This window comes from Balaenoptera ricei, chromosome 18, assembly GCF_028023285.1.
Source record: "Balaenoptera ricei isolate mBalRic1 chromosome 18, mBalRic1.hap2, whole genome shotgun sequence".
In the NCBI taxonomy this organism is placed as follows: domain Eukaryota; kingdom Metazoa; phylum Chordata; class Mammalia; order Artiodactyla; family Balaenopteridae; genus Balaenoptera; species Balaenoptera ricei.
Window position 1 is genome coordinate 22,530,408 of NC_082656.1, and position 25,673 is coordinate 22,556,080.

At 42.1% G+C, this 25,673-nt stretch overlaps 1 protein-coding gene across 1 annotated transcript in view; it reads left to right on the forward strand.

The window, feature by feature from the left end:
* The first annotated feature begins 14,500 nt into the window (after positions 1-14,500).
* TSC22D1 (TSC22 domain family member 1) overlaps positions 14,501-25,673 on the forward strand; it is a 129,668-nt gene continuing 118,495 nt past the window's right edge. The window contains exons 1-2 of the mRNA XM_059902458.1: positions 14,501-14,598; positions 15,045-18,106. Of these exons, the coding sequence (XP_059758441.1) occupies positions 15,216-18,106 (2,891 nt within the window). The 5' untranslated portion in view covers positions 14,501-14,598; positions 15,045-15,215. The remainder of the gene's footprint in view (positions 14,599-15,044; positions 18,107-25,673) is intronic.

The following is a 25,673-nucleotide window of genomic DNA, read 5'->3' on the forward strand; positions in this document are numbered from 1 at the left end:
GCCCCTGTTTGCCCCAACTAGCGAAAGCCCGCGTGCAGCAGCAAAGACCCAATGCAGCCAAAAAAAATAAAAAATAAAAAAAATAGTAAATGCAACCCTAGAAAGAATCGAGATAGTAAGAACAGCTTTATTTTGGAGTAAAATTAAGACAAAAGTTTATACTTTTCTGTAGTTACACATTTTCAGGATTTTAACATGCTAAGCCTGTTATTTTAATAATTGGCTAATAATAAATGTTGTATAAAAAGACAGATTTTTCCTCGTTAGGAATGTCCACTTAAGTTTTTGTACCTTATTCTATAAATCTTTAACTGACTTTATTTAACAAGGCAGAAATTTTGCCTTGAAACTTTAGTAAGATGACTAGGAGACAACATACACAACAACCATATATATTGGTTGTAAAAGATCGAAGTTAACAATATGGATGACCCTCAAAAGCATTATGCTCATCATACAAAATATCTTTTAAAAGGGAAAATATAGAGAGACAGAAAGTAGATTAAATGGTTTGGGAGTGGGAATGACGATTGGCTATAAATGGGCATGAGGTTTCCTTTTAGGGTGATGGAAATATTCTAAAATTAGATAGGGGCGATGGTTGTACAACCTTGTAAATATACTAAAATTCATTGAATGCTCTACTTAAAACAGGTGGATTTTAATGGTATATAAATGATATCTCAGTTGTTTAAAAAATACAGATTAAAAGACTTTTTAGCCAGATGAAACACACAATCTCAATTTGAAGAGACAAAAATGGTATGAGAAATCTATTAGGATTACTTGAGAAATAGCCAATAGAATCTTACTGTTCTATCCTTAGATTTTCCTTGTTTTTATCAAGAGAAGCATCATTCAGACTTCCTGGAGTCATTTAGATGTAAAGGAATACCTGATTTATAGACTAATTCTCTAAAACATATTTTATAAATTTAAAATACACAGGCTAGTAGTGGATCACAGAAGACTCATTGCTTAATTAATGGATTAAGCTGCTTTGTAACTACAGTTTCAAATTTTATTTCTTTCAGCAATTGATTTTTTTTTTTTTTTTAGCAATTGATTTTTGAATGTTTACTATGGCCAGTTTTAGAGGTAACCACCAACATATAATTGTCTGTATAGAGGTGATGGTACCAGTAAATACTTAAAAATGCTGCTTGGAGTCAGGTTTATAGGTTAATTTATAAGCATATCCTTTCTTCAAAAAATAGGTAATACCAATGCAAATTTACTCTAGTCCATGAGTCACAGTGGTTAATGCAGTCTGAGTTAGTGACGTATCACTGTGTTCTCAAAAGTGTTAATGAAGTTATTCTTGGTAAATTTTAATGCGTCTATAAAATACTAATTAAAAGATATTTGATCAGAATTAGAAGATTATATTCTAATTCCAATTGTGGCAATCAGTTCTGAGGTACTGTGATAACCAGACACCTCGGCTAGTTCCTCTTGGACCTGTCTCTTACTAGACCACTCGCTAATGCCACACAGCCCTTGACTGACTTTACGTAAGTGTGAGAGGACAGTGCTTGGTCTGTCTCGTTGGCATGGAGCACCGTCAGACCAGGATCTGCACTCATGCGAGTGCAAAAAAACTGGGGGGGCCGGCAGTGGATTTAACGTCCATAGGACCACACTTTTGAGCAATGAGGAATGGAAATCAGTAGATAGATGTTAACCCTATTTGTCTCCTGGAAAACATATTTTAAGGTTCCTCCATGATAGCCTGCTCAGTAATACATCCTTGTTTTGGTTTTTCCTCCTTCCCTGTTTCATTCCCTCCTGCTGATATTCCTGCCTCCTGACCCCACTTTTTCAAATAAACTACCTGCATGCAAACCTTGTCTCTTACTTTGGAGGAACTCAGGCTAAGACATATAGGATATTTGATATATATACTATACTATAGTATATATATACTATATATTATAGTACTTGTTAGTAAATTCTTGCTGAATAATTGACAATGTTGGACCAATAGGTTTGCATTTTTCACTTGAATAGCTTCATTCGACTAATAGGAATTTTATAGAAGATAAGCCCCTAATGTTAGAGGGAATAAGTTCCTAATGTACTTTAAAAAATTTTTTTTATTTAATTAATTAATTTATTTTTGGCTGCGTTGGGTCTTCGTTGCTGCATGTGGGCTTTCTCTAGTTGTGGAGAGCTGGTCGGCTTAGTCTTCCAGAGACCTCTCCCAGCTGCTTTGCAACCAACCACAGACACCAAAGAATTCTGTGTTAATTTAATTCTATCCTCATGCAGTCTTTGAAGAATTCTGTATGTGACCTTGGTACCCTTAACTAAGTTCTTGCTCCACTACTCACCCTATTACTTTTTGATGACCCGATCATGTCATATTTCTGCTGGTTGTATAAGTGTGATAGAGTCGACCGAAATGTACATTATAATCATTCTAGAATGTTCTGTTATGAGGTTTGTAGGCACAAACTGAGTTTCCTGTTCCACACTAAAAATGAGCTACAATTTAGGCAAGTCCTTAATAAATGTTTGTGGGCAGAGAGACCTCATTGAAACAACAGCGATCAACTCTTCGTTATCTTTGCTATTAGAAGAAAGCAATGACAGAATTCTTCCAAAATATTGGATAAAGTATAATAGACTTAGACGTCCCCCTCAATAGTGTTACCAGACTAGACTTTTTTCCTCTTTTGGTCTAGACCAATTTCTAAAGGATTTGCCATCCCTCATGCACACACTGTAATGGGGAATGGAGGACCCGACTGCAGTTGACTGAGAGGTTCAGGATGGTCTGGGAATGCAAACTGCCCACAGGAAAGTCACATGCAGATAATGAGGTGATGGTTGTCCCTGCAATACTGATTAAAATGCACTTCAATCTCTGCAATAGGCTTCAGGCTCTGCTTTTCTGGCCCTGGGACTGCCATAGCCAAGCTGGTAGGACAGGGGTCTTTCATGAACAGGACCAGCAAGTTTAGGCTTTTAAAATGGTCCCTAGATTCCTTGTTGAAAATGGAGCTCAAGCTTTTGTTTTAAAAACTTCGTTTTAGGGCTTTAAATGTGAAGCTGATAACTTATTACTGACATTTATCTTTAAACGTAAAATCCCCTTTCTAGTCTTTCTCCTTACGGAATATTCTATCTGTCACTATATAGATAGTGGGCTGCCATAGAATAAAATCAGTGAATGTTAAACATATGAGATACGGACATAGTTTTATCCTAGGCTTGGTTGTTTGCTATCATGACATTTGTCAGGGGATAAGTAGCCTCGAAGAACCTTTTGTGTGTTGTTATTGCCCCTGCTTTCTGTTAAGTTTGGTGTATTTTATTAGTAATATTGCTAGATTTAGTTACACCAGGAACACAAAGGCTTTTCTCCTCCCAAATGTCTGCCATTAAAAAATGAACAAAAGCCAAAACCCAACAACAAAAAATTAAGACAACCAACAAAACCCATACACTTACTCAGAATCAATTATCATACTAAAGAGCCATAATTGCAGGGTTTTTTACATCTGTATTGGGCACTATTCCCCAGCAGATGTATGCATCAATGAGGCATCATGGTTTCTAAACTACATTGTTGCTATTGTTTCACATTAAAATTTTTCTTATCTAATTTCTGAAGATCCAATATCCATATTGTGCCTATATGTAACTGCTGGATTAAGAGGTGCTTGCAATGACTTGGAAGTCTCTGGTTAGGTTCAACCTGGAGGAGAAATGTCTTTGGGGAAACGTGAACCAAATTGTTCTCCTGCTGCTTTCCATTTGTCCTTTGTTTAAAATAAGGTTATATAAATACACCTTCGAGCTGGGGGTGAGGGTCCGGGGTAAGGTTGTCTCCTTTTGTGCCCTCACTGATATATAAAAGACCATTGTACAGGCAATTTTGTCTCCTAAAGAACAGGCAGTAGATATTCAATTAATGATATTGGACTTGGATCAATCTTATCTTTCCTATTCCTAGTTCTTCTAAGGAGAACTTCCCATTATCTCATCCTTACCAGTATAGCAGACCACAAATTATTATATATTTTGAGTTAATTCTACTTACTTTCCAGGGAAAAATATTTTAACCCAATAAGGTGAAAAATATCTGCAATATAACTCAGATGAGATCAGCCATGACTCTTTATATGTATTTGTGGAATGTTAAATTAAAAAAAAAATTAGTTGATAACCTTTTATTTGCTTTTTTTTTTTTAATTATTTTTCCTCTCCTACACTCTTTTTAAAAGTATTTTGTTTTTATTTATTTATTTATGGCTGTGTTGGGTCTTCGTTTCTGTGCGAGGGCTTTCTCTAGTTGTGGCAAGTGGGGGCCACTCTTCATCGCGGTGTGCGGGCCTCTCACTGTCGCGGCCTCTCTTGTTGCGGAGCACAGGCTCCAGACGCGCAGGCTCAGTAGTTGTGGCTCACGGGCCCAGTTGCTCCGCGGCATGTGGGATCTTCCCAGACCAGGGCTCGAACCCGTGTACCCTGAATTAGCAGGCAGATTCTCAACCACTGCGCCACCAGGGAAGCCCCATTATTTGCTTTTATATTTTATGTTTTTGCAGCAGTTTCTTATTCATGAAGTACAACTCAACACGTTTTTAGGATGAACAAAACAGCAAGTGGTGTTATCAGTTGACTGTTGCTGCACAATTGTCACCAAGAAGAAAATGAGATATTACTATTTAAGGATTTCATTCAAGTGAAGATGGTTGTAATCTCAATTTCTGAGGTATGCTGAGGGAAATGGGAGTGGAGGGAGGGGCAGGTTGGAGCACTGGACATGAAGGGAAGAGAAAGAGGAATGGGGAGTGATGTCTATTATAAAATCTATTCAGCCTCCAAAACATTTTTGACTTGTAGATCAAAGCCATTTGAAAATATGTTAAGGCCTGAGTAAGGCCTGAGTCTTAAAAGAGTGACTCATCTGGTGCAACTAGTAATAAGGTGAATGTTAAGCTAATGTCTTATTAGAACAGAGTCACTTGAAACAGTGCCAAAGACTGTTCTCTCTGGACATTTTAATAATGCAGAGCTGGGTGGAAAAGGTGATTGGCCTCCTCTGAAGATCCTACAGATCTGAGAGGCTCTGGGGCCAAAATCTCCATGCTCTTCCAAAGGAAGTGGTGACATAAAGAAGTCCTACTTTCAGTCAATTACTATGTATTCACTGGGAATAAACTTCAGCTACAGAATCATTATCATTAAAAAAGAATTTATTGAACGCTTGTATACAGGGCTAAATATTATGTACTTAAATTTTTTAAAATAAATTTATTTATTTATTTATATATATATATATTTTTTGTCTGCGTTGGGTCTTCGTTGCTGTGCGGTGGCTTCTCTTGTTGCGGAGCACAGGCTCTAGGCGCGCGGGCTTAGTTGCTCCGCGGCATGTGGGATCTTCCCGGACCAGGGCTCGAACCCGTGTTCCCTGCATTGACAGGTGGATTCTTAACCACTGCGCCACCAGGGAAGTCCCATGTACTTAATTTTAAAAACATATCCATAATAATAAACAAGGTAGCTTCTTTATTTTAACCTTAGTTATAGAAAGAAGGTTTTTTTTTATTATACTGACAATTGTAGGGGAGGAAAAAGAATTCTTCCTCTACCCTTCTGAGTTTTTAGCTGAGGCCCTTGTTATAAAAGACAGATTAATATTAAGAGAACTACAAACAAGAATTGCAAATTAAGAGGAAAAAACCTAGAAGTTTATTAGCATGTATACCTTATGCATACATGGGAGATACCCAGGAAAAATGAGTAACTCTCCCAGGTGGCTTAAAATTCAGGATTAAATACTGTCTTAATAGGAAAGGGTAGGGGGGATATAGGCCTCTTACGGCAGAATTAGTGACTTTTAGGAAAGATGAATGGACCCTTAGAAGAACAGATGGGAGGTGTGGTAGTCTGAGTGTGGTGCCGACATCTAGTTCTCTCTCCTCTGATGAGTCCATCTTCCCTGGTTGATGAAACTCCTGGGCAGGGGATTTATGACAATTGAGTTCCTTCTGGAGGATCTGTCTTTAGGCAGATAAAGGAAGTTCAGAGAAAGCCTCTCCCTGCATTTGCTGTTTTTCAAGTGCCTACAGTGCAAAATATTAATATACCAAACTGGCATATTTTGGGGTGGTATGCCTTGCTACCCTTCACAATCATTAATAAAAGGAAAAAGTGTTTCATGTGGAGACAAATGCAAAAATAATAGCAGAACCCTCATTTGGTATTAAGACTTCAAAATGGAAGTTTTGACCAATAAACAGGTAGTAAGTTTTTTAGATGTATTAACTAAGTCAAACTTTAAAAATTGATCATTTTATCTGAAATTATTCATTGTAGTCTTTGTATGAGCTCTGTGACTAGTCATGCCAAGTAAGTTTCTTAGAAGATAGTTCTGGAGCTCATCTGAGTGGAGGAAGCACATGAATTCTCCATATCCTGAAGCCAGAATGTAAGGAATGCACTTCCAGAATCCACAGAGGCTAAGCACTCCAGTTCTAAACAGTATTTAACATAATGCTCTGTCCCTAAACAAATGCAAAGCTACCAGAAAAGAGGATGCAGATTCAACTCGTATCTTCTTACCATTTTCACTGAACTTTGCTTCTTAAAAAAAAAAAAAAGATTGCTTTGGGCATGATGTTCCATGAAAAAGAGTAGTCAGCAAGTTGTTATAAGCTTAGGCTGGGCAAGGAGAATTTTACAGAGATCAAGTAAAGAACAGAGAAGGAAATGTAATACCATTGGATGCCCTTGACCAAAATTTTAATAGTGAGCTTGTTTCCTCATGTCATAATTTCTGAACCTAATGTTCTGCAGAAACATCCTGTGAAAAGTTCAGTAGTGAAAGTTCATATGACAAATTATGTTGACAATATTATTGTGTAATGTGGGATTTAAGAAATTCTTTACAAGTACCTATTGAGTTACTATCATATGCTTGACAATAAAGAGAACTTAGCGCCCTTTCCAAGATGTTTTTCACTGGAAGTATTCCTTTGAAAATGCTTGTTTTTCTTTATTAAATAATTTAGGATCAACACTGGGGTCCCATAGAGTATTATTACCCCATTTTATTCAAAATACGTATTGATAGAGGTGTAATTCAACAACCATTTTTGTGTGTCAGTTATGACTTGGATAAATAGGGTGTTTAGAAACTCTTTCAAAACATCAAACTTAAACCACTGAGTTGGCATTATGGTATGATCCCATTCCTGTCTATAAATAACTGGGGCAAGAAAGCACCTGGACCTTTGCTTCCAGTTTTTGATGGAAAGCTTTGCTGGCATCTTTGCAATTAACTTTATGTTTAACTTCATGAAGGGGCTGAGTCAGTTATACATTTAATTTTCTTGAATTTGACAAGTGTGTATATATTGCATGTAATAAATCAGTTTTGTTAGGCTCTTTCTTCTAAATCCCATCTCACGCTTTTCGCTGAAATTCCAACCTTTCCCCTTTAATTGTTCTAATTTTATCATTCACACAGGAAGGTTTTGTAAACAACAGGCAAACAGTACACTTAATGGTCTACGGTCATCCTATTTATTTATTTATTTATTTTTGGCTGCTTTGGGTCTTCGTTGCTGTGCGCGGGCTTTTCTCTCCTTGCGGCGAGCGGGGGCTACTCTTCGTTGTGGTGCGTGGGTTTCTCATTGCTGTGGCTTCCCTTGCTGCGGAGCACGGGCTATGGGCACGCGGGCTTCAGCAGTTGCAGCACACGGGCTCGGTAGTTGTGGCTCACGGGCTCTAGAGTCAGGCGCAGTAGTTGTGGCACACGGGCTTAGTTGCTCCGCAGCATGTGGGAATCTTTCCAGGCCAGGGCTTGAACCCATGTACCCTGCATTGGCAGGCGGACTCTTAACCACTGCGCCAACAGGGAAGTCCTACGGTCATCCTAGGAAAAGGATTTTATCTTGTGTTTCTGACTCTAATTTAGCTTGGATGTATCTAAGATTTTCTTTTCATTTTATTCAAAGGTATTAATCAGAAAAGATTTTGGCCTTTATGACTACTGATTTCTTGTTTTTCTTCTACAATGAAATTAACTGGGAATGTCAATTTAAGTATAAGTTACCGAAAACTATTTTATTGATTTTCTTCTCCTAAAACATAACCCAGAGTAGAAGGAGAAAAATGAATGACCAAAGGAAAATTCCACACTGAGGAATGACTTCAACAGCCATTCTCTTTTCCTTGAGCTTTGAGACTGGAGATATACCTAAGTGTTTGTGAACCTAATCTTTAAATACGAAGAAATACTGGCTGCCATGATTTGTTTGTACTTCTTGACTTGGTTTTGGTTCATGTATGGTGGAAGGACAGAGGTCTTCTTGGAATTATGATACAAAGAAAAATAACAAATTTGTTTATTTCTGTAACTTTAAGTATTCAAAAACATGTACAAATACAAATTGGTCCTTAGAACATGTTGGAAAGACTAGATTATTATTGTCCCTATTTTACAGGCTCTCATGTTAAATGAACACTAATTGCTAAAATGGGAAAACATTTATCTTGTCCTGTATAGACAGTGTCCCTCAATTATGTGTGATTAATGCCTTTTTCCCCCCAAGCATTTGACATCTGTTTTTGATCAGTGAAGGATCATCCAACTTATCAAGCTGTTGTTCTGTTCATTTATGTCCAATTCCTACGCAGCCACAGTAGAGACTCTAAAATGTTCATTCTTTCCTAGAATGTCTCTGCATCAGGAGAAAATGGTGCTCCTAGATTCTTTGGAAAAATTAAAACATGAGTATTATGTAGAAATTTAACTTGGGAGCTAGAATTGGCAGGAACCTGATTTAACAATGTGTCTCAAGAGGCAGCTGTGAAGTAAGAGGTGGTTACTCCGTATGGATTTGTGTCTTAGCCCTACTACTTGTTGTTGTGAGGCCTCAAACTCTCTGTACCCCACTTTCCTCATTTGCAAAATGGGGTAATTATAGTTCGTACATTACACAGTTGTGAGAATTAGAGATAAAACAAAGCTGTTAGAAAATGTGTGGTTGAGAGTAGGCATTAAATAAATATTAGCGATCATCTGGGGAGATCTGGAGGATTAGTTGATTATAAACTTAAAAAAACCCTAAATTAACAAATTATTTCTTTTTTCAATGTCACTTCACAGTTCTGTAGCAGAAGTTAGAAATGATTTTTTTTTTTAAGTTGCGAGAAAATTCTCCAAATTAACACATTCGTAAGTCAGCAAAGACTGACTGTGGAAGCATGTGTAACATTTGCATTGGTTCAAACAGGGAAGAAGTCTTTTATCCTCTTCTTGTAGAAGAAATGCTATGTGCAATTAGTGTGTGTGCAGCATATCTTCACTGGCATTCAAAAGCATTAAAAGAACACTCCCTAATTTCCAAAAGAGCTTTGAAAAATACTAGTCTCTAGAGGTCAGACTGCTTTTTCAGAAAAATCCCTCAGCACAGAGGCATAGAATCTGAAATTAAGAGGACCTGAGTACCCAGATTTAGGCATAAACCTTGGATGAGTTATTTAACCTCTCTGTGATCACTTACTTCTAAAATGAGAACGATAATGCCTCCTCCTTCAAAGGGTAGAATTTAACAAGCTAATGTATACCAGTGTGCCTTCTGAACCATAAATTCAAATTTCTGTACTTTTTTCCATTTTATAATCGTGTCTCCTTTGAGGATATAAAATTGTTTAGCTGACCAGAAACATTTATATTGAAAATTTAATAAGTGCTGCAAAATTTAATCAGTTACAAGCTAAGCTATACTCATTGAAATTTGAATGAAAAGTTTCAAAATAAGTATTTTGTGCAATTTACAAAAGTCAAATAGCACATACAACGCCTGGTCTCATTTAAAGAATTTTCTAGACAGCAAATTGATTTATAAACATGGTGTAATATCCCTGTGCATAAGTTTCATATGTAAAAATGTGTGACTTTTTCCATGTTTATAACTCATTATTAAAAAATTTGATTTTTTTTTTCAGATGACATTTAAAAGTTACAGTTAAGTCCTATTGCAGGACTGAAGCACTGGTTAGCCAGAAAAATTACTGGAGTGGATCAGTGGTGTATTTTCTTCACCCATTTCTCTTTAGTATTTATCTTTGCACTCACAGCCATTCTGAGTCTAAGTATTCCCTTCCTGTTCTTCAAGGGCATTACTTTTGGAGAATTAATTGGTTTTAAATACTGATCTATTTCACAGTTCTCACAAATAGGTAAATTGAGTTATAATGGTCAGGAAATTTTCTGTTTTATGGTAGAAAAAACTCTAAACATAGTGAAACTGAGCAGGTGCCCTATGGGGCTCCCAAGCACAGAGGCCCTTTTTGTCCCCCCATTTCTTCTGGGCAAGACTCCACCTCTGTGACCTTCCCTGAGTTCCAAAGGGTGGACTCGGACAGTTGCTAATCAAGGGAGGGGCCGCCAAGAAACCGCCTGAGGCCAGAATCAAGGGAGGGGCCGCCAAGAAACCACCTGAGGCCAGATTAAAGGGACCAGAGAAGCTCATCAAGACGAGGAGATGAGCATCTGAGAGGAGATTGAGGAAGTGCAGGCCCTGCTCACACCCTAATCTTGTCAAAGACCCCGCCTTTGAACCCCTGTTATAAAATCCCTTCATCAGATCCTCTGGGGTTGAGACATTTTCCTGAGGCAGAAGCCCGGTGTGTCTTCCTTTGCCTGGCAAAGCAATAAAGCTATCTTCTTCTACTTCACCCAGAACTCTGTCCCCGAGATTCGATTCAGCACCGGTGTACAGAGAGGTGGAGCTTTCGGTAACAATAGCCAAATATACATGCTGGTTTGCAATGTCACAATAACGAGATTTAAGTGAACACTGCACTATGGACTAATCTTTTCCACAATAGAGAGTAATTCAGAACTATACCTTCAGAATGTAAACAGGTGAAATGCAGTCTTTCAAAAGACAAAGGGTAACTCCAAGTACTGAGTTCAAAGGAATTAATGACTTCATTGCACATAGCAGTGTGCATTTGATATTAATGTAAAAAAAATCCAGACCTTTTAGATTAAAAGGTGGTAACATGATAACATGGGGTTGTTCAAGTGCTTCGGCTTGTTTTTATGGACTTATATTTATGTATTGCTGTTCATAGAAATGTTGGCAACTGGAGAAAGGAGAGGGAAAGAGAGCGATGTTTCTCAAACGCAGGTTGCCGTAATTGCAGAGCTGCTCGTCTATCTCAGTGGGCCTTGATGCAGCCTAACCAGGAATTTGAAGGTGATATGGCAGATAAAAGTGAAACCCATTTCAAAAGGCTGTATTTTCTATGTCTTATGTTATCCTGAAAAAGTTAAAACAATAACAACTTTCTTTTAAAAGAAATAATATACCCACTAACCCCCAACATCAAAACAGCCCAAAATAACAATACTCATTACTACTGGTTATTAGAAGTATCTGCTTTTACAGGGTTATCTCAATGACTCATTCTGTCAACGCTGGAAGACTTTATTTTTTATAAATTTATTTATTATTTATTTTTGGCTGAGTTGGGTCTTCGTTGCACGCAGGCTTTCTCTAGTTGCAGCGAGCGGGGTTTACTCTTCGTTGCGGTGTGCGGGCTTCTCATTGCAGTGGCTTCTCTTGTTGCGGAGCACGGGCTCTAGGTGCGCGGGCTTCAGTAGTTGTGGCTCGCGGGCTTAGTTGCTCCGCAGCGTGTGGGATCTTCGTGGACCAGGGCTCGAACCCGTGTCCCCTGCATTGGCAGGCGGATTCTTAACCACTGCACCACCAGGGAAGTCCGGAAGACTTTATTACATGGGTTTCTTCTGCTTCAAACACTATCGTAGTTGGTGTTTAGGCGGCAGGTATTTAGCTCAACACACCAGGGGGTGTTGAGCTGTTGTCTGGGGTAGTTTAAAATTTTGACCTAAGGCAAGATTTTGAGAGATCTAGAGCATTTTCTTTCACACTGTAGCTCACAAACACATTTTGCCCTACTAAATTCTACTGCAGTTTCAGTTCATTAGGATACTTCCTATTTTCCGTTCAAAAACTGTTGAAAAAAGCATGTCAGAGTTGCATTTCAACAATGAATGGCGGCCGTTAATCAGGTGTCTTTCTTGCAACAAAAGCTGTTGTAACATTAAAAAAGAAATTATTTTTGTAAAATACACAAATGGCCATAGTTATGTTAAAAAAAAACCCCAATCATTCACGTATTAATTCATGAGTAACATAAAACAAGTCCGATCTTTTCAAGTGAATTTGAGTTTTACTACCATGTCATTTTCAATATTTGTGAGCACCTACTCCGGAACTCTACATTAAAAACACGTAGTCCTACCTTTTGGGTTTAGTGGGGGACACCACAGAAAAAGCAACATATCAAAACTTTGATACAGGCTATACGGAGATGTTGAGGGTGCGTTTCTATTCAGTAATAGAATGGTGATATTCCTAACCTCTTGGGGCACAGAATGAGGGGAAAAGTTTAGAGAAACCTAAAGTAACGTGTTGAATCGACAATTACGCCATTTATGTTTTAACAAGCTCCTGAAATACGATTGTAGATCTGGAAGTCTGTGAGACTTACTGAAGCATAGGTCTAACCATAAACGTTCAGTTCCTCAACAACCTAAGTTGAAAAAAAAAACACATTTCTCCCTAGGGTTTTCTATATTATAATACTTTGTTGTTTTTTAATTCCTGGGCGAGAAGTACACTCTCGCCTAGTAGTAAACAATGCTTAGAGCTAGAATGTTTTGACGTGTAATGCCAGGGAAGCAACTTCCAGTAAACTGCCTCCCATCAACCTAACATTGCTTCTGTAGCACCATGCTCAGATCCATGCAGGTTTTATTATTATTTTTTAAACTGGAATTGCAGATGGTTCTTTCTCTTTTCTAACCTTAAAGGGTAGTCTTCATTGATGATCGTGTTGCCACCATGACTAGGCCAGTTTGTCTTTTAAGTCAAACCTATGCAGGCTACAGCCTGGACAATTAAACGAAAAGCTATCCCTGCTGGAGATAAGCTCCACCTGTTGAGGTCAGTTATTTACTTGGCCGGGCTACTGCTTCCCTCCAGGTAACGACGGATTGCAAGCGCTCCCTCTCCAGACAAGAGCTCAGGCAGTTAACTGCAAACAGCTGCAATATATGCCGGGCTGGCTAGTCCGTGCCCGTCGAAAAGCGAGGGGACCGCATGGCAGCTGCAACTGCGCTGCACAAAAGGGAGCGTCTATCCCGAGGAGCTACCGGCCTTCCGCGGACGCCGCGGCTCCAATCGCTGGGGCATCCTCCGAGGGGGCGAGGGCCGCGCGGGCCGGGGTCGAGCCCAGGTGCGGCGAGGAGGAGGAGGAGGGCGCCTCCACGCGCCGAGGAAGAAAGCCTGACTCATGTCGTGGCGGCGGCGGACTCCTGGGAACTGAAACTCGTGATGCTGTTGCTGCGGAGAAAAGCCTCATTACCCATTCCGCAGGCGGGGGGACACTACCCAGAGCGCTGACACCCAAGACCCGGGCTCCAGCGGCCTCCGCGAGCCCCTCCCCTGCCGCGCCCCCTCCCCTGCCGCGTGCCCGCGCGCGCGCGCCGGCCGCGTGTGAAAAAGGAGCGGACACACCTAACCTGCGCGCGCCCCGCACCCTGCCCCACCCCCATCAGGCCGACTCTCTCCGGCCGACCCGGATTCGCTCCCCCGGCCGAAATTCCCCACCCCCACCAGCGCCGCCGACGTCGGCGCCTCCGCCAGCCTTCGGAAATTTCCGCCAGGAGACCCGGCGCTCGGCGAGGTTCGAAGACCCGCCGCCTCCTCCTCCGCCAGACCCGGCTTTATGTCTGCGGCGCCGGGGCGCATGCGCAGACGCCATCTTCCCTCCTTCTCCTCGGCCAGCCCCCTCCCCCCGCCACCGCCGCCGCCTCCTCTGGCCGGCGGTCGCCCCTCCTCCTCCTGAGCTCGGGCGCTGGTCCCTCCTCTGCCGATGCCGCGAGAGACCCGGGGATACGGTGGAGCCGGAGAAAAGCACTAGTAACAACCACCACAGCCCCCTCTCCGCCCGCCGCCCTCCCTCGGCACCCACCCACTCACCCGCCCCGTTCGCCGACACCGACCAACCCCACCTCTCGTTCCTTTGAACGGCGTCCGCTGCAGTCGCTGCAGCAGCCCCTCTGGCCACCAACGCCGCCGAGAAAGAAGTCGTCGCCGCCGCCTGCGGCCCCCTCCCGCCCGGGCCGCGGGAGCAGCGGGGTGCGGACGAGCCGGCTGCGGAGGAAGAGGACGAGAGCGGCTCGCATCGTCGGCGTTAGCGCACGTCCCGCCGCCCTCCGGGGAGGCTCGGGCGCCGGCCCCTTCCTCCCCGAGGACGTGTGCCGAGCTGAGGCGCCTGCCCGGAGGGAGGAAAATGCTCGGGCTCCATGGCTGCCAGTGATGGAGAGGTCCCTGGGCTCCCGCTGCCACCGCCGCCGCCGCGCCCCGGCCGTGATCCGCGAGGACCCGGCGTCTCTGCGCGCCCGCCCGCGCCCCGTTGCTGGGCTCACCGTACCCGGCGCCCCGCCGCCGCCCCGCTCCGAGCCTCGCCGCGCCGGCCCCAGCCGCGGCCAGCGTTTCCTCACGGAGCAGCCGCCGCGAGCCCAGGGGGTTTGAAAGGGTCCGCGGGGCGTGGGGGGAGGGCCGAGCGGGGCCGGCGGGGCCGGTGGGGCCGGGAAGGGAGGTTTGAGCCACACTGAGCTCAGGGTTCGCCGGCGGCGGCGGGGCTGGGGGTGGCGAGGGGAAGGCGACACTCGCTCGGCGCCGCCTTCGTGCAGAGCGACCGGGAGGGTTTTGCAGCGGCCGCCGCCGCCGCGGCGGGAGGAGGGGTGGAGGTGGCTTCGGAGTTGTCCGGAGAAGGTGGGCATTTCTCGGCTTCCCCACCCCCTCCCCTAGCCTCCCCCCTCCCCTGGTCTTCCCCTCCCTCCTGCCCCGCACCCCACGTGAAGCGGAATATAAAGGGGGGTGTGAGGCTAGAGGGGAAGGTGAATGGTGAAGGACTGAAGGGGTTCCCCCTTCGGGTCCCCGGCTGTTCTGTTCACCCTCGTTCATCCTCCCTTCCCGAAGCTCGCCCTCGAAGGCAGAAGCGACCGGCGCCTTCGGCTGAGAAGGAGGAGGAGGAGGAATCGCGCCGGGCAGAGCGTCAGGTCCCGTTTTCCTCCTCGGCGTCTTGAATACAAAGATTACGGTGCAGAAGGAAATTGCACTCGCCTCCTCCGCCCCCCGGTACCCAACACAATGCACCAGCCGCCCGAGTCCACTGCCGCCGCGGCCGCGGCTGCGGCCGCTGCAGACATTAGTGCTAGGAAGATGGCGCACCCGGCAGTGTTCCCTCGAAGGGGCAGTGGTGGTGGCAGCGCCTCTGCTCTCAGTGCAGCAGGTACCGGCGTTGGTAGTAGTGCCCCATCTTCCGAGGATTTTCCGCCTCCGTCGCTGCTCCAGCCGCCACCCCCTGCAGCATCTTCTCTGTCGGGACCACAGCCTCCGCCTCCACAAAGCCTGAACCTCCTTTCGCAGGCTCAGCTGCAGGCACAGCCTCTTGCGCCAGGCGGAACTCAAATGAAAAAGAAAAGTGGCTTCCAGATAACGAGCGTGACCCCGGCTCAGATCTCCGCCAGCATGAGCTCTAACAACAGCATCGCAGAGGACACCGAAAGCTACGACGATCTGGATGAATCTCACACAGAAGATCTGTCGTCTTCCGAGATCCTTGATGTGTCACTTTCCAGGGCTACCGACTTAGGGGAGCCTGAACGCAGCTCCTCAGAAGAAACTCTCAATAACTTCCAGGAAGCCGAGACACCTGGGGCAGTCTCTCCCAACCAGCCTCCCCTTCCTCAGCCTCATTTGCCTCACCTTCCACAACAGAATGTTGTGATCAATGGGAATGCTCATCCCCACTCCCTCCATCACCACCCTCATATTCATCATGGGCACCACCTCCATCATGGGCACCACCATCCATCCCATGCTGGTGTGGCCAGTACACCCATTCCGGGAGGGCCGCCCTCAAGCCCAGTATCCAGAAAACTGTCTACAACTGGAAGCTCTGACAGTGTTATGCCAGTTGCACCAACTTCTGCCGTATCATCGAGTGGCTCACCTGCACCTGTAATGACTAGTATCCGTGCTCCGAGTACAAGCGGCAGTATAGGTATAAATTCTGTTACAGGCACTAATACGATGAATAATGTCAACATTACGGCTGTGGGTGGTTTTAATCCTAACGTGACCAGCAGCATGCTTGCTAATGCTAATTTAAGCGCGAGCAGCGTTCCCAGTGCTGCCGGTGTGAGCCTTGGGCCTGGAGTGAGCAGCGGTGTTAACGTGACTCTCTTGAGCGGCCTGGGCAACGGTACGATTTCGTCCTCCGCTCTCATTAACAGCACTGCCAGTGCAGCTGCAGGGATGATTGTAGGATCAGTTTCAAGTCAGCAGCAACAACCGACAGTTAACACGTCCAGGTTCAGAGTTGTGAAGTTAGATTCGAGTTCTGAGCCCTTCAAAAAAGGTAGATGGACTTGCACCGAGTTCTATGAAAAAGAAAACGCCGTCCCCGCCGCCGAAGGGGTGGTGATCAATAAAGCAGTGGAAAGCGTAAAACAAAACCCGACGGAAGTGACTTCTGAGAGGGAGAGCACCAGCGGGAGCTCAGTGAGCAGTAGTGTCAGCACCCTGAGTCACTACACGGAGAGTGTGGGGAGCGGAGAGGTGGGAGCCCCGGCTGCCGTGCTGCAGCAGCCGCCCGCTCTTCCAGGTGTCGCCCTGCCGCAGATGGACTTCAGTAGCGCTGCTCCGGCGGGCATTTCAGCAGTTAGCCTGCCGCAGAGTATTTCTCAGTCACAGATCTCGCAAGTACAGTTACAGCCTCAAGAACTGAGCTATCAGCAGAAGCAGGGTCTTCAACCAGTACCTCTGCAGGCCGCTCTCAGTGCTGCAGCTGGTGTCCAGCCATCACCTGTGAGTGTGGTGGGTGTAACTTCAGCTCTAGGTCAGCAGCCTTCCGTTTCCAGCCTGGCTCAGCCCCAACTGCCGTATTCTCAGGCGGCCCCTCCGGCGCAGGCTCCCCTGCCAGGCACGCCACCCCAGCAGTTACACTATGGACAGCAGCCGCCGGCTCTTTCCACACACGTGGCCCCAAGCCACGGTCCGTCAGTGACTCCGAATGCTGCTTCCGAGTATGTTCAGCAGCAGCCGATTCTGCAAACGGCAGTGTCCTCTGGACAGCCCACTTCTGCGGGGGTGGGAGCAGGAGCCGCGGTGATTCCTATGGCTCAGCCACAGAGCATCCAGCTGCCAGCGCAGCCCGCAGCAGTCCAGGCGCAGCCCGCAGGGGCATCTGGCCAACCTGCTGGCCCGGCGCAGACGGCAGTATCTGCTGTACCTCCTGGCAGTCAAATTGCAAATATTGGTCAACAGACAAACCTACCTACAGCAGCGCAGCAGCCCTCTACCCAAATCACACCTTCAGTTATCCCGCAAGGTGCTCCTCCGTCTTCACAGATAGTTCCACCCGCTCAAGCTGCGATTCTTCATCAGGGAGTTCAAGCTAGTGCTTCAGGCCTCCCTCAACAGTTGGTCATTGCACCCCAGAGTACCTTGTTAACTGTGCCTCCCCAGCCGCAAGGAGTAGAGTCAGTAGCTCCAGGAGTTGTTGCGCAGCAGTTGCCTGCAGTTAGTCCTTTGCCCTCTGCTAGTAGTATTTCTGTTACGAATCAGGTTAGTTCAGCTGGTCCTTCTGGAATGCCTTCTGTCCCAACAAACTTGGTTCCATCACAGAATATAGCACAAGCCCCTGCCACTCAAAATGGTAATTTGGTTCAAAGTGTTAGTCAGCCTCCCTTGATAGCAGCATCTAATGTAAATTTGCCTTTGGCACAGCAGATACCACTAAGTTCTACTCAGTTCTCTGCACAATCATTAGCTCAGGCAATTGGAAGCCAAATTGAAGATGCCAGGCGCCCAGCGGAACCCTCCTTAGTTGGCTTACCTCAGACTCTCAGTGGTGACAGTGGGGGAATGTCAGCAGTTTCAGATGGGAGTAGCAGCAGCCTAGGAGCCTCTGCTTCTCTTTTCCCGTTGAAGGTGCTACCGCTGACGACACCCCTGGTGGATGGCGAGGATGAGAGGTAAGGTCATGCCATGTTTCTGCAGACACTCAGCAGATTCAGAGTTAATCTATTTAGTAGCTATGTATATGCACAAGATTAGTCTAAAGCATTATATATTTCTTCCTTTTTGGTGTGTGAAACTGCATTTTTCTGGTAAGTTTTCTAGAGCAAGAGTGTTATGGAGCAGTCTCAAACTAGTTGGTCAGGAAGTGGTATAAGTATTGTGTAAACACTATTTGACAGGATAGTTTTTGAGCATTAAGAATAGGTTTGGGAGCACCAAGTGGTTTTGTTATTTATAAAATGGTTTTTAGAGTTATTACTTTTTGCTGATCTGTCTAATAGCTAATCTGTTCTTTTGAATTACGAAAATCATTATGATCATCTCTTGGGCACGGGAGGGGAGGTTGTGGTTCCCACATTTGTTTCTCCTTTACTGGACAGGACAACCCTTTTCAGTTCTACTGTGTTTGCTCTTAGTCTGTGAAAGATAACGTTAGCTGCTTTTCCTCATCAGATATTATAGGAAAGATGACCTAAGCTGGGTTATACAGGTTGCCCTCAAACTAATTGACCAACTTTTGTGTACTTATCTAATGGTCGTTTCATCTGAACAGTAAAGGAATGGGAATCTTAAAAAGTGTTTCGTGGGGTAGGAGGCCATACACTCTTAAAAATAACCAGATTTATCGTTGATGGTAGTATGCTGTGCATTTTTCCTTTTGCATAGTAGATCAAGGTGGTAGCCATTTTAAAGGGTAAAGAAACAAAGTCTTGGAGGGTTGAATTTATAGAGACATGAAACCGACTTGGCGCTCCTACAGTCTACTCCACCTGTTCTCCTCTTCTCTTACCAAAAAAAAATACATAAAGCCTAAAGTACATTATTAAACCAGCGTTTTCTTTCTTTTTTTTTTTTTTTTTTAAACCAGCGTTTTCTTAATTGGATTGGAAATAATGTGATAATCATGTTTATTGAATCAGATTGTGTCTTTGAAGCTGGCTAGCTAGAAAAGTTGTGAAATCTCTCATGCTACTACATGGCTTTAAACTAAGTTGATTTTTAAAGGAATGTTCTTTTCACAGATTTGCCAGTCTGTGACTAACCTTGATCAGAATAATATAGGAGTTATGACAAAGGCTATTCATTTTCACTGTGGAACTTTGAATAAGCTTGAAAGATACTTAATTATTTTAGTATTAGTTGGAGATTTTTGTGATTGAACTTTTATCAAACCAGTTGGAACATTTACGTTCAAAATGTATATCTGTGGTTTTCCCTTTGGAAATACTGAGCATATTTCAAAAGAATTGCAGTTTTAGAAAAACAAAGGCCTAATGTTTCAGTGAGGTTTTCATGTTTTTTTTTTTTTTAGTTACTTAAAAGATATAAGGTAAAGGCATGATTAATTGAAATAATTTAAAGTCTTGTCTTTCAAGATTTTTATTATTTTTCTAAGTCATATAATTAAAATCTCGTTACCTAGCCAAATGTATTCTGTATCATGTGTACAAAACTGTACATTAAAAGATAGACCTCTTCTAGGAGGTGGTTTCCTTAATAGTCCTATTATAATTATTGTTAAACCTTTAAATGTATCAAATCATACTAATACTTATCTGTAATTTTAAAGAATTATTTACCCCAAATATTAATATGTTCTAAATTTAAAGGGTGTGATCTGAGTAAAGCCCATGGGTACATTATGTGGATGCTAAATTTAGAGAAATAAAAGATGGGTCAGATACACAAATGAAAACCACATATTTTGAATTCAAACCTGCCATGATTTTTGCTAATTACTGTTTGTGGTCTCCTGGCATGACATTCTCCTTTTTTGTTTTCCTCCTGGTGGTAGGGCATGATAGAGCTTTCCACAACATGCTGTTCCAGATGATTAAAGTCAGGAGACTTTACAGCTAGGTTTTTAACTGTAGAGATAGAGTCCCCGTTTAAGATATTACTACAAAATTAATTTTTCCGTATAGTAACTGAGAGGAAGATTAATTAGGGGCAAATTATGTAGGAAGGTTTGAAATTAAAGGGACAAAAACAGATACTGAGAAATATGATTAAATATTGGTATGAAGTAACTTGAGTTGTGACTGTACCTGTTTGAATGAACTACATATTTGAGCCTTTGTTAACATCAAAGTCAAGTCGTCAAAACCAGAAAATTTTTTTTCAGAGGTATCCTTTAAATTCTGAAAAATCAAAATGACCCCTAAAATACCTGTAAAGGTCAGATAGGGTAAATTTGTATATTTTTTTCTTTGTGTTTTCCTGCAGATTATTTCCTTTATCACTGTAGTTTGGAAAAAGAAATGTGTTTCATTTAAATTGGTTCTTGGAAGGGAATTTGAGAATATCTGCAAGAGAAAAAAGTGATAATGAGTTTCTATTTATTTTTTTAAAATGTTAATGGTTAAAAAAATTCTTTTTACTTTTCCTTCCCATATTAGTTTCTGCGTCACTTGCGTCTTCTGGGCTTGGTCACCTATTAGTCTCCCATGGGAGAAAAGAGTACATTGTAATTTCAGTATTATGACTTAGAAAACACGTTAACAATAAAACTTTTGGATGGTAGGACAAATGAAGATTCGTTGTTCTTTAGTCATCTTTTGAAATAATATTCTAACACTTTAAATTTTAAAATATTTCTAACACGTGGAAAATGCTTTCAGTTGGCTACTGGTAGAGACTGTGAAGATTAGAAACATGGATCAGGCATTAAGATTATGTATCTAGTTTTTTAAAAATCATTCTCATTAAAAAGTTCTTAATGTCTCACGTTAGCCTTTAATGTGAACTTATTTTTACAACACAGGGAAGAGACAGGTATTTCACACTGATATATAGTCTTTAGTGTTTTGTGATTGTTAATACAGCCTCTTCTGTGAAATTAATTGGTCAAACTTCTATTCATCCTTCAAGGCTCAGCTCAGATGTTCCCTCTGAAGCAGTCTCTTCACCCAGGGAATGTTGTTTCCTTAGCCCTTTTTAGTGTTCCTCTATTCAAGGCACTGCACACATTCAGTTTGAATTATGTTTACCCATTTTCCCCACAAGACTGTGGGTTCCTCAAGGGCAAGAGCTAAATCTTTTTTGAACGGATTAATGAGCAGACCTTTCTCTGCTTTTTTATCATGATTTAAAATTTGTATTGTCTCTCACCTTAAGCACAACTGTTCAGGTTGTAGGATCATATAATTAAATGCAACAAAGTGAAAAGAAATGAATGAAAATACTTGCTTTTTCTACCTCTTTTGCCTTTTCATACCTTGAGGTGAATTGATATCTATCTTTAAATACAGTGCCTGTTATACAGTTGGCCCTCATATTTATTAAAGAGGAATGAGTTTTCTTATCAAGTAGGAGTAATACTCATTTTACCTACTTCTTAGGATGGTAGCATCAGATAAAATACTTTAACTGTAAAATACTAAATTATAAGTTTTAATTTTTATTTAGGTTGTACCTGCACAGTTTAAAGAGCCAAATAGTTTACATGGTTATCAAAACAAACAAAAGCTTCCTGCCTGCTTCATTTCTGAGAAGCAATCACTTTCACCTCTTAGATAATGACTGTGATATTTACCTCCTAGTCTCTAACTGCTTGTATTGCTACTAGATGTGCAACATAGCCAGGTGGTTAGGAGCATGGACCCTGGAATTAGACTGCTTAGGTCTGATCCATCCTCTTGTTAACTAGCTGCTTAACCTCTCTGGGCCTCAGTTTGCTCATTTTAAAAAGTGAGGAAAATAGTACCTACCTCATAGGGTTGTTATAAGAATTCAATGAATTTGCAAAGCCCTTAGAACTGTTTCTAACTCATATGCCCTATATGTGTGTGTTAAATAAAATACTCCTTACTTTTAAAAAAAAATACATTTCTTTCTTTCTTTATTTTTGGCTGCATTGGGTCTTCGTTGCTGTGCGCGGGCTTTCCTTAGTCGCGGTGCTCGGGCTTCTCATCGCCGTGGCTTCTCTTGTTGCGGAGCCGGGCTCTAGGCACGCGGGCTCAGTAGTTGTGGCTCGCGGGCTCTAGAGCGCAGCCTCAGTAGTTGTGGTACACGGGCTTAGTTGCTCCGTGGCATGTGGGATCTTCCCGGACCAGGGCTCAAACCCGTGTCCCCTGCATTGGCAGGTGGATTCTTAGCCACTGCGCCACCAGGAAAGTCCATCCTTGCTTTTGTTTTTGGCTTTATTAACTTCCTGGGTAGAAAATGAAGATTAACTTTGTCATGACCTACTCAGCTGGTCCTCTTACCTCCTGGTCCCCCCTCCTCTTAATAGTTATGATTGCATCACTATTGATTATTCAGTGTTCTTGTAAAATATGATTACTTTTCCTATCCTGTCTAATGTCCTGCACTCGCCTCCCTCCTCCCACCCCAGCCATCTAGTATGTGTGATACACTTATATATATATTTCTGTATACTATTTAGCATTTAGAAATGTTAGTGGGTTCCCCCACCCCAAGTTTTCATCTGTCATCATCTGTTCCCTCCAAGTTGCCTTTCTCCCCATTTTTGTATGTTTTGGGCTTAACCTTTTATGATAGAACCTTTCCTCAGATGTCTGGCAATTCTTGGTCCTCTGCTTGTACTTAAGCATAGGAGACTAAAGAGCTGATAAGAAGTTCTCAATGTGACTTGCTGACTGTTAGCTTTACCATAGGATGATTTGGCTGGAATTCATTGTCTCCACCCACCCTGCCCCCCCTTAGTTTTCTCTGTAGTAATCACTGATTCATCATTTCATCAAATGTCCCTTGAGATGTTCAGACATATCAGGTACTGTTATCAATTTTATCTTCCTGAGGAAGTCTCTCTCATATTTCTCTGAGCTTCATTCTGGACTGATTGCCTTTTAGACTTGGTATGCAACTATTAGTATTTGTGGGATTCCTTTCACTGTCTTCTGTGGTTGGATCTCCATTTTCCAGTGACTCATGTCATTATTCATTCTTGGCTCACTTGATGTTTTAAAATGGCTTTTGCTTACCCTGTTACTTGTTTGATTCTTTGGTTAGGTAAAGAATACTGGATTGGAAATTGTATTATTTTATAATTTTGCTCCATGGCTTTCTAGCTTCCACGTTGCTTTTGAGAAGTTTGAAGCCATTCTCATTCCTTATATATATTACATGTGACCTGTGTGTATGTGTTTTGTTTTTTCTTTTTTTCCCCTGTACTCTTGTTTATTCTCTCTTTCCATCCCTTCTCTCTTTCTTTAAATCTCTGAAAGCTTTTAAAATTGTATCTGTTTTTAGTGTTCTGAAATTTTACGATGATGGGTTCTTATGTGGGTTTTGTTTCATTCAGGGTGCTGAGTACTGGTGTCCCCTTTCAGTCTGGAAACATCTTTTAATTCTGGGACTTTTTCTTGAATGAGGTTGTTGATTATTTCTTTCCAATTTCTTTTTTCTTTCTCAAACTCCTTTTATTGGGATAACGGACCTTCTTGACCAGTCTTCTAATTTTCCCATATTTTCTTTCCTATTTGCCATCTCTTTTTCTTTACTTCTATTGAGTTTCCATCTATTATCATGTATTTGATTTCCAAGAGCTTTTGTCTTTGGTCCTTTTAAATAATATCTGTCCTGTTCTAGTAGCAATAGTACTTTCTCTTAGCTGTCTGATCTCTGTGTGATCTTTGTCCTCCAGTTTTTGCTTTCTTAGTTTTTATTTGTTCGGTCTTTATCTTTTGTGCTATAGCCTTTCCGTAGATGGTGGTTGTGTGTGAGAGTAGGGGAGTAAAATGCTGATTCAAAATTCTGAGAGTCTCCTTAGCTTTGCTTTATGGTCACCTGGCCGAGCATCCCCGTATATGTCTCTTCACTCAGTCAGCTTGTTTTCAGTATGTTCTCCTGCATACTGTTGTGCCTCATTTCCTCAGTCCTGGGATCTTGTGTTTTATATTCACCAGACAATATATTTTCAGTTTTTTGTTGGGGCTGGGGAGGGGCAGTTGGGATTTGTGGGGCTGGTTGCTTCTTAAATAGACTTTTAAACAATCTTCCTTATTTTAGCACTCTCTCTCTCCCACATCCCACTTCAGATGTATGTGGTACTGCCAATTCCTGAGTCTTTTGGGGATTTTACAGTTTAAATTGAGTTTGTTCTTGGCTTTCCCCACTGTTTGCTAAAGATTTGATTTCCTAGTGTTTGCTAAATAAGTCATTTGTCACTCAACCATCTGCTTTCCAGCTTCCAAATTTTTGTTGCTATTGTCTTTTCCACCCGTTCTCTCAGTTTTTGTGGGTTTATGGCTTTATATCTTAAAAAATTCCTTTTCTGTCATTTTAGTGGGGTTTTTAGGAAAGGAGTGTAAAATAGATGTGCATTTAACATTACACATCTATTTCAGTTGTAGAATACTGCACTGTTAAATGTAAAGAATGATACTAATTTTAACAATTCATGCTCCAAGATTTGATCTATAACTAGTACGTAAATTTTGAGTGGAATTGCTTGGCTTATATTAAGCAGAAATAATAATGGCATATAACTTGGTAGTTCAATTCACAGAAGTGATCAAGAATGTTAGGATTAGATTCAGTTAATATTTGTTGTCACATTTAACCACTCAACAACCTTGTGAATTAAGTTTTTTTCTAATTTACTGGTGAATAGACTGAAGCTTATTTAGTTTATTAGAGAAGCCAAGTAAGCAGTGTCAGGTTATATACATAACAGTAAAGTTATATACATAACAGTAAACAGTAGGATTAAAAGCCATTTTTCCAATTCAAAATCTGGTGCTGTTTCTACTACTCATAAAGCCAACAAAGAGGTAAGGGTGATGCCCATAAGTAATAATAGAGTGGCTGAAAACCCGAAAAAGGGCAGGCTTTACTGACTTGTGTATTAGTACAAATAATGGGATTGTCATAGAACGTACCAACATTTACCTATGAGCCCTTGGTGAGAAAAAAGTGGGTAAAGTCGTAAGAGTGGTGTACCTGGGATACAGTAGACAGACATGTTAAATGAATTAATTTTAACATTTTTTGGGGAAGTTGTATGAAAATTATCTTTTCAGGAAAACCATTTTAATTTTCTAATAATTTAAATTCTGTCTTTGTAACATTGACTTCAGAATTGCAAAACATGTAGATTTTATTTCTTACTTAGAAAGTTCAATTTAAAAATATGAAACTGCAGAGCATGCTCTTTTCTGGTGCGACAGTATCAGAACCCTGGTTGGTGTTTGCCGTGTCACCGTGTCGTTAGGTTTTAATATGTCATGGTAAGAATACGCTTTAATGGCTTATTAAAAGAAATTACGTGAGGGAAAAAAAATGATAAAGGATGTTTACATTATTTGAAAAGAATGATCTATAATGTCTTGGATTCCAGGTTGACTTTTTTCCTAGTCTCACATATATTCAGATGCCCCACTCTCCCCAACCCTTCACTTCTTCCTTACTAGTCAGCTTGACCTGAAAATCTTACTTGACCTTTCAGTCTCAATAGGTCTAGTTGATCTTTGTTTTCCTTCCTTGAAACACCCACTCTCTTTTGCTTTCAGTGATATCCTGCATAGTTTCTTCCCACCTTTCTGGCCACTCCTTTTC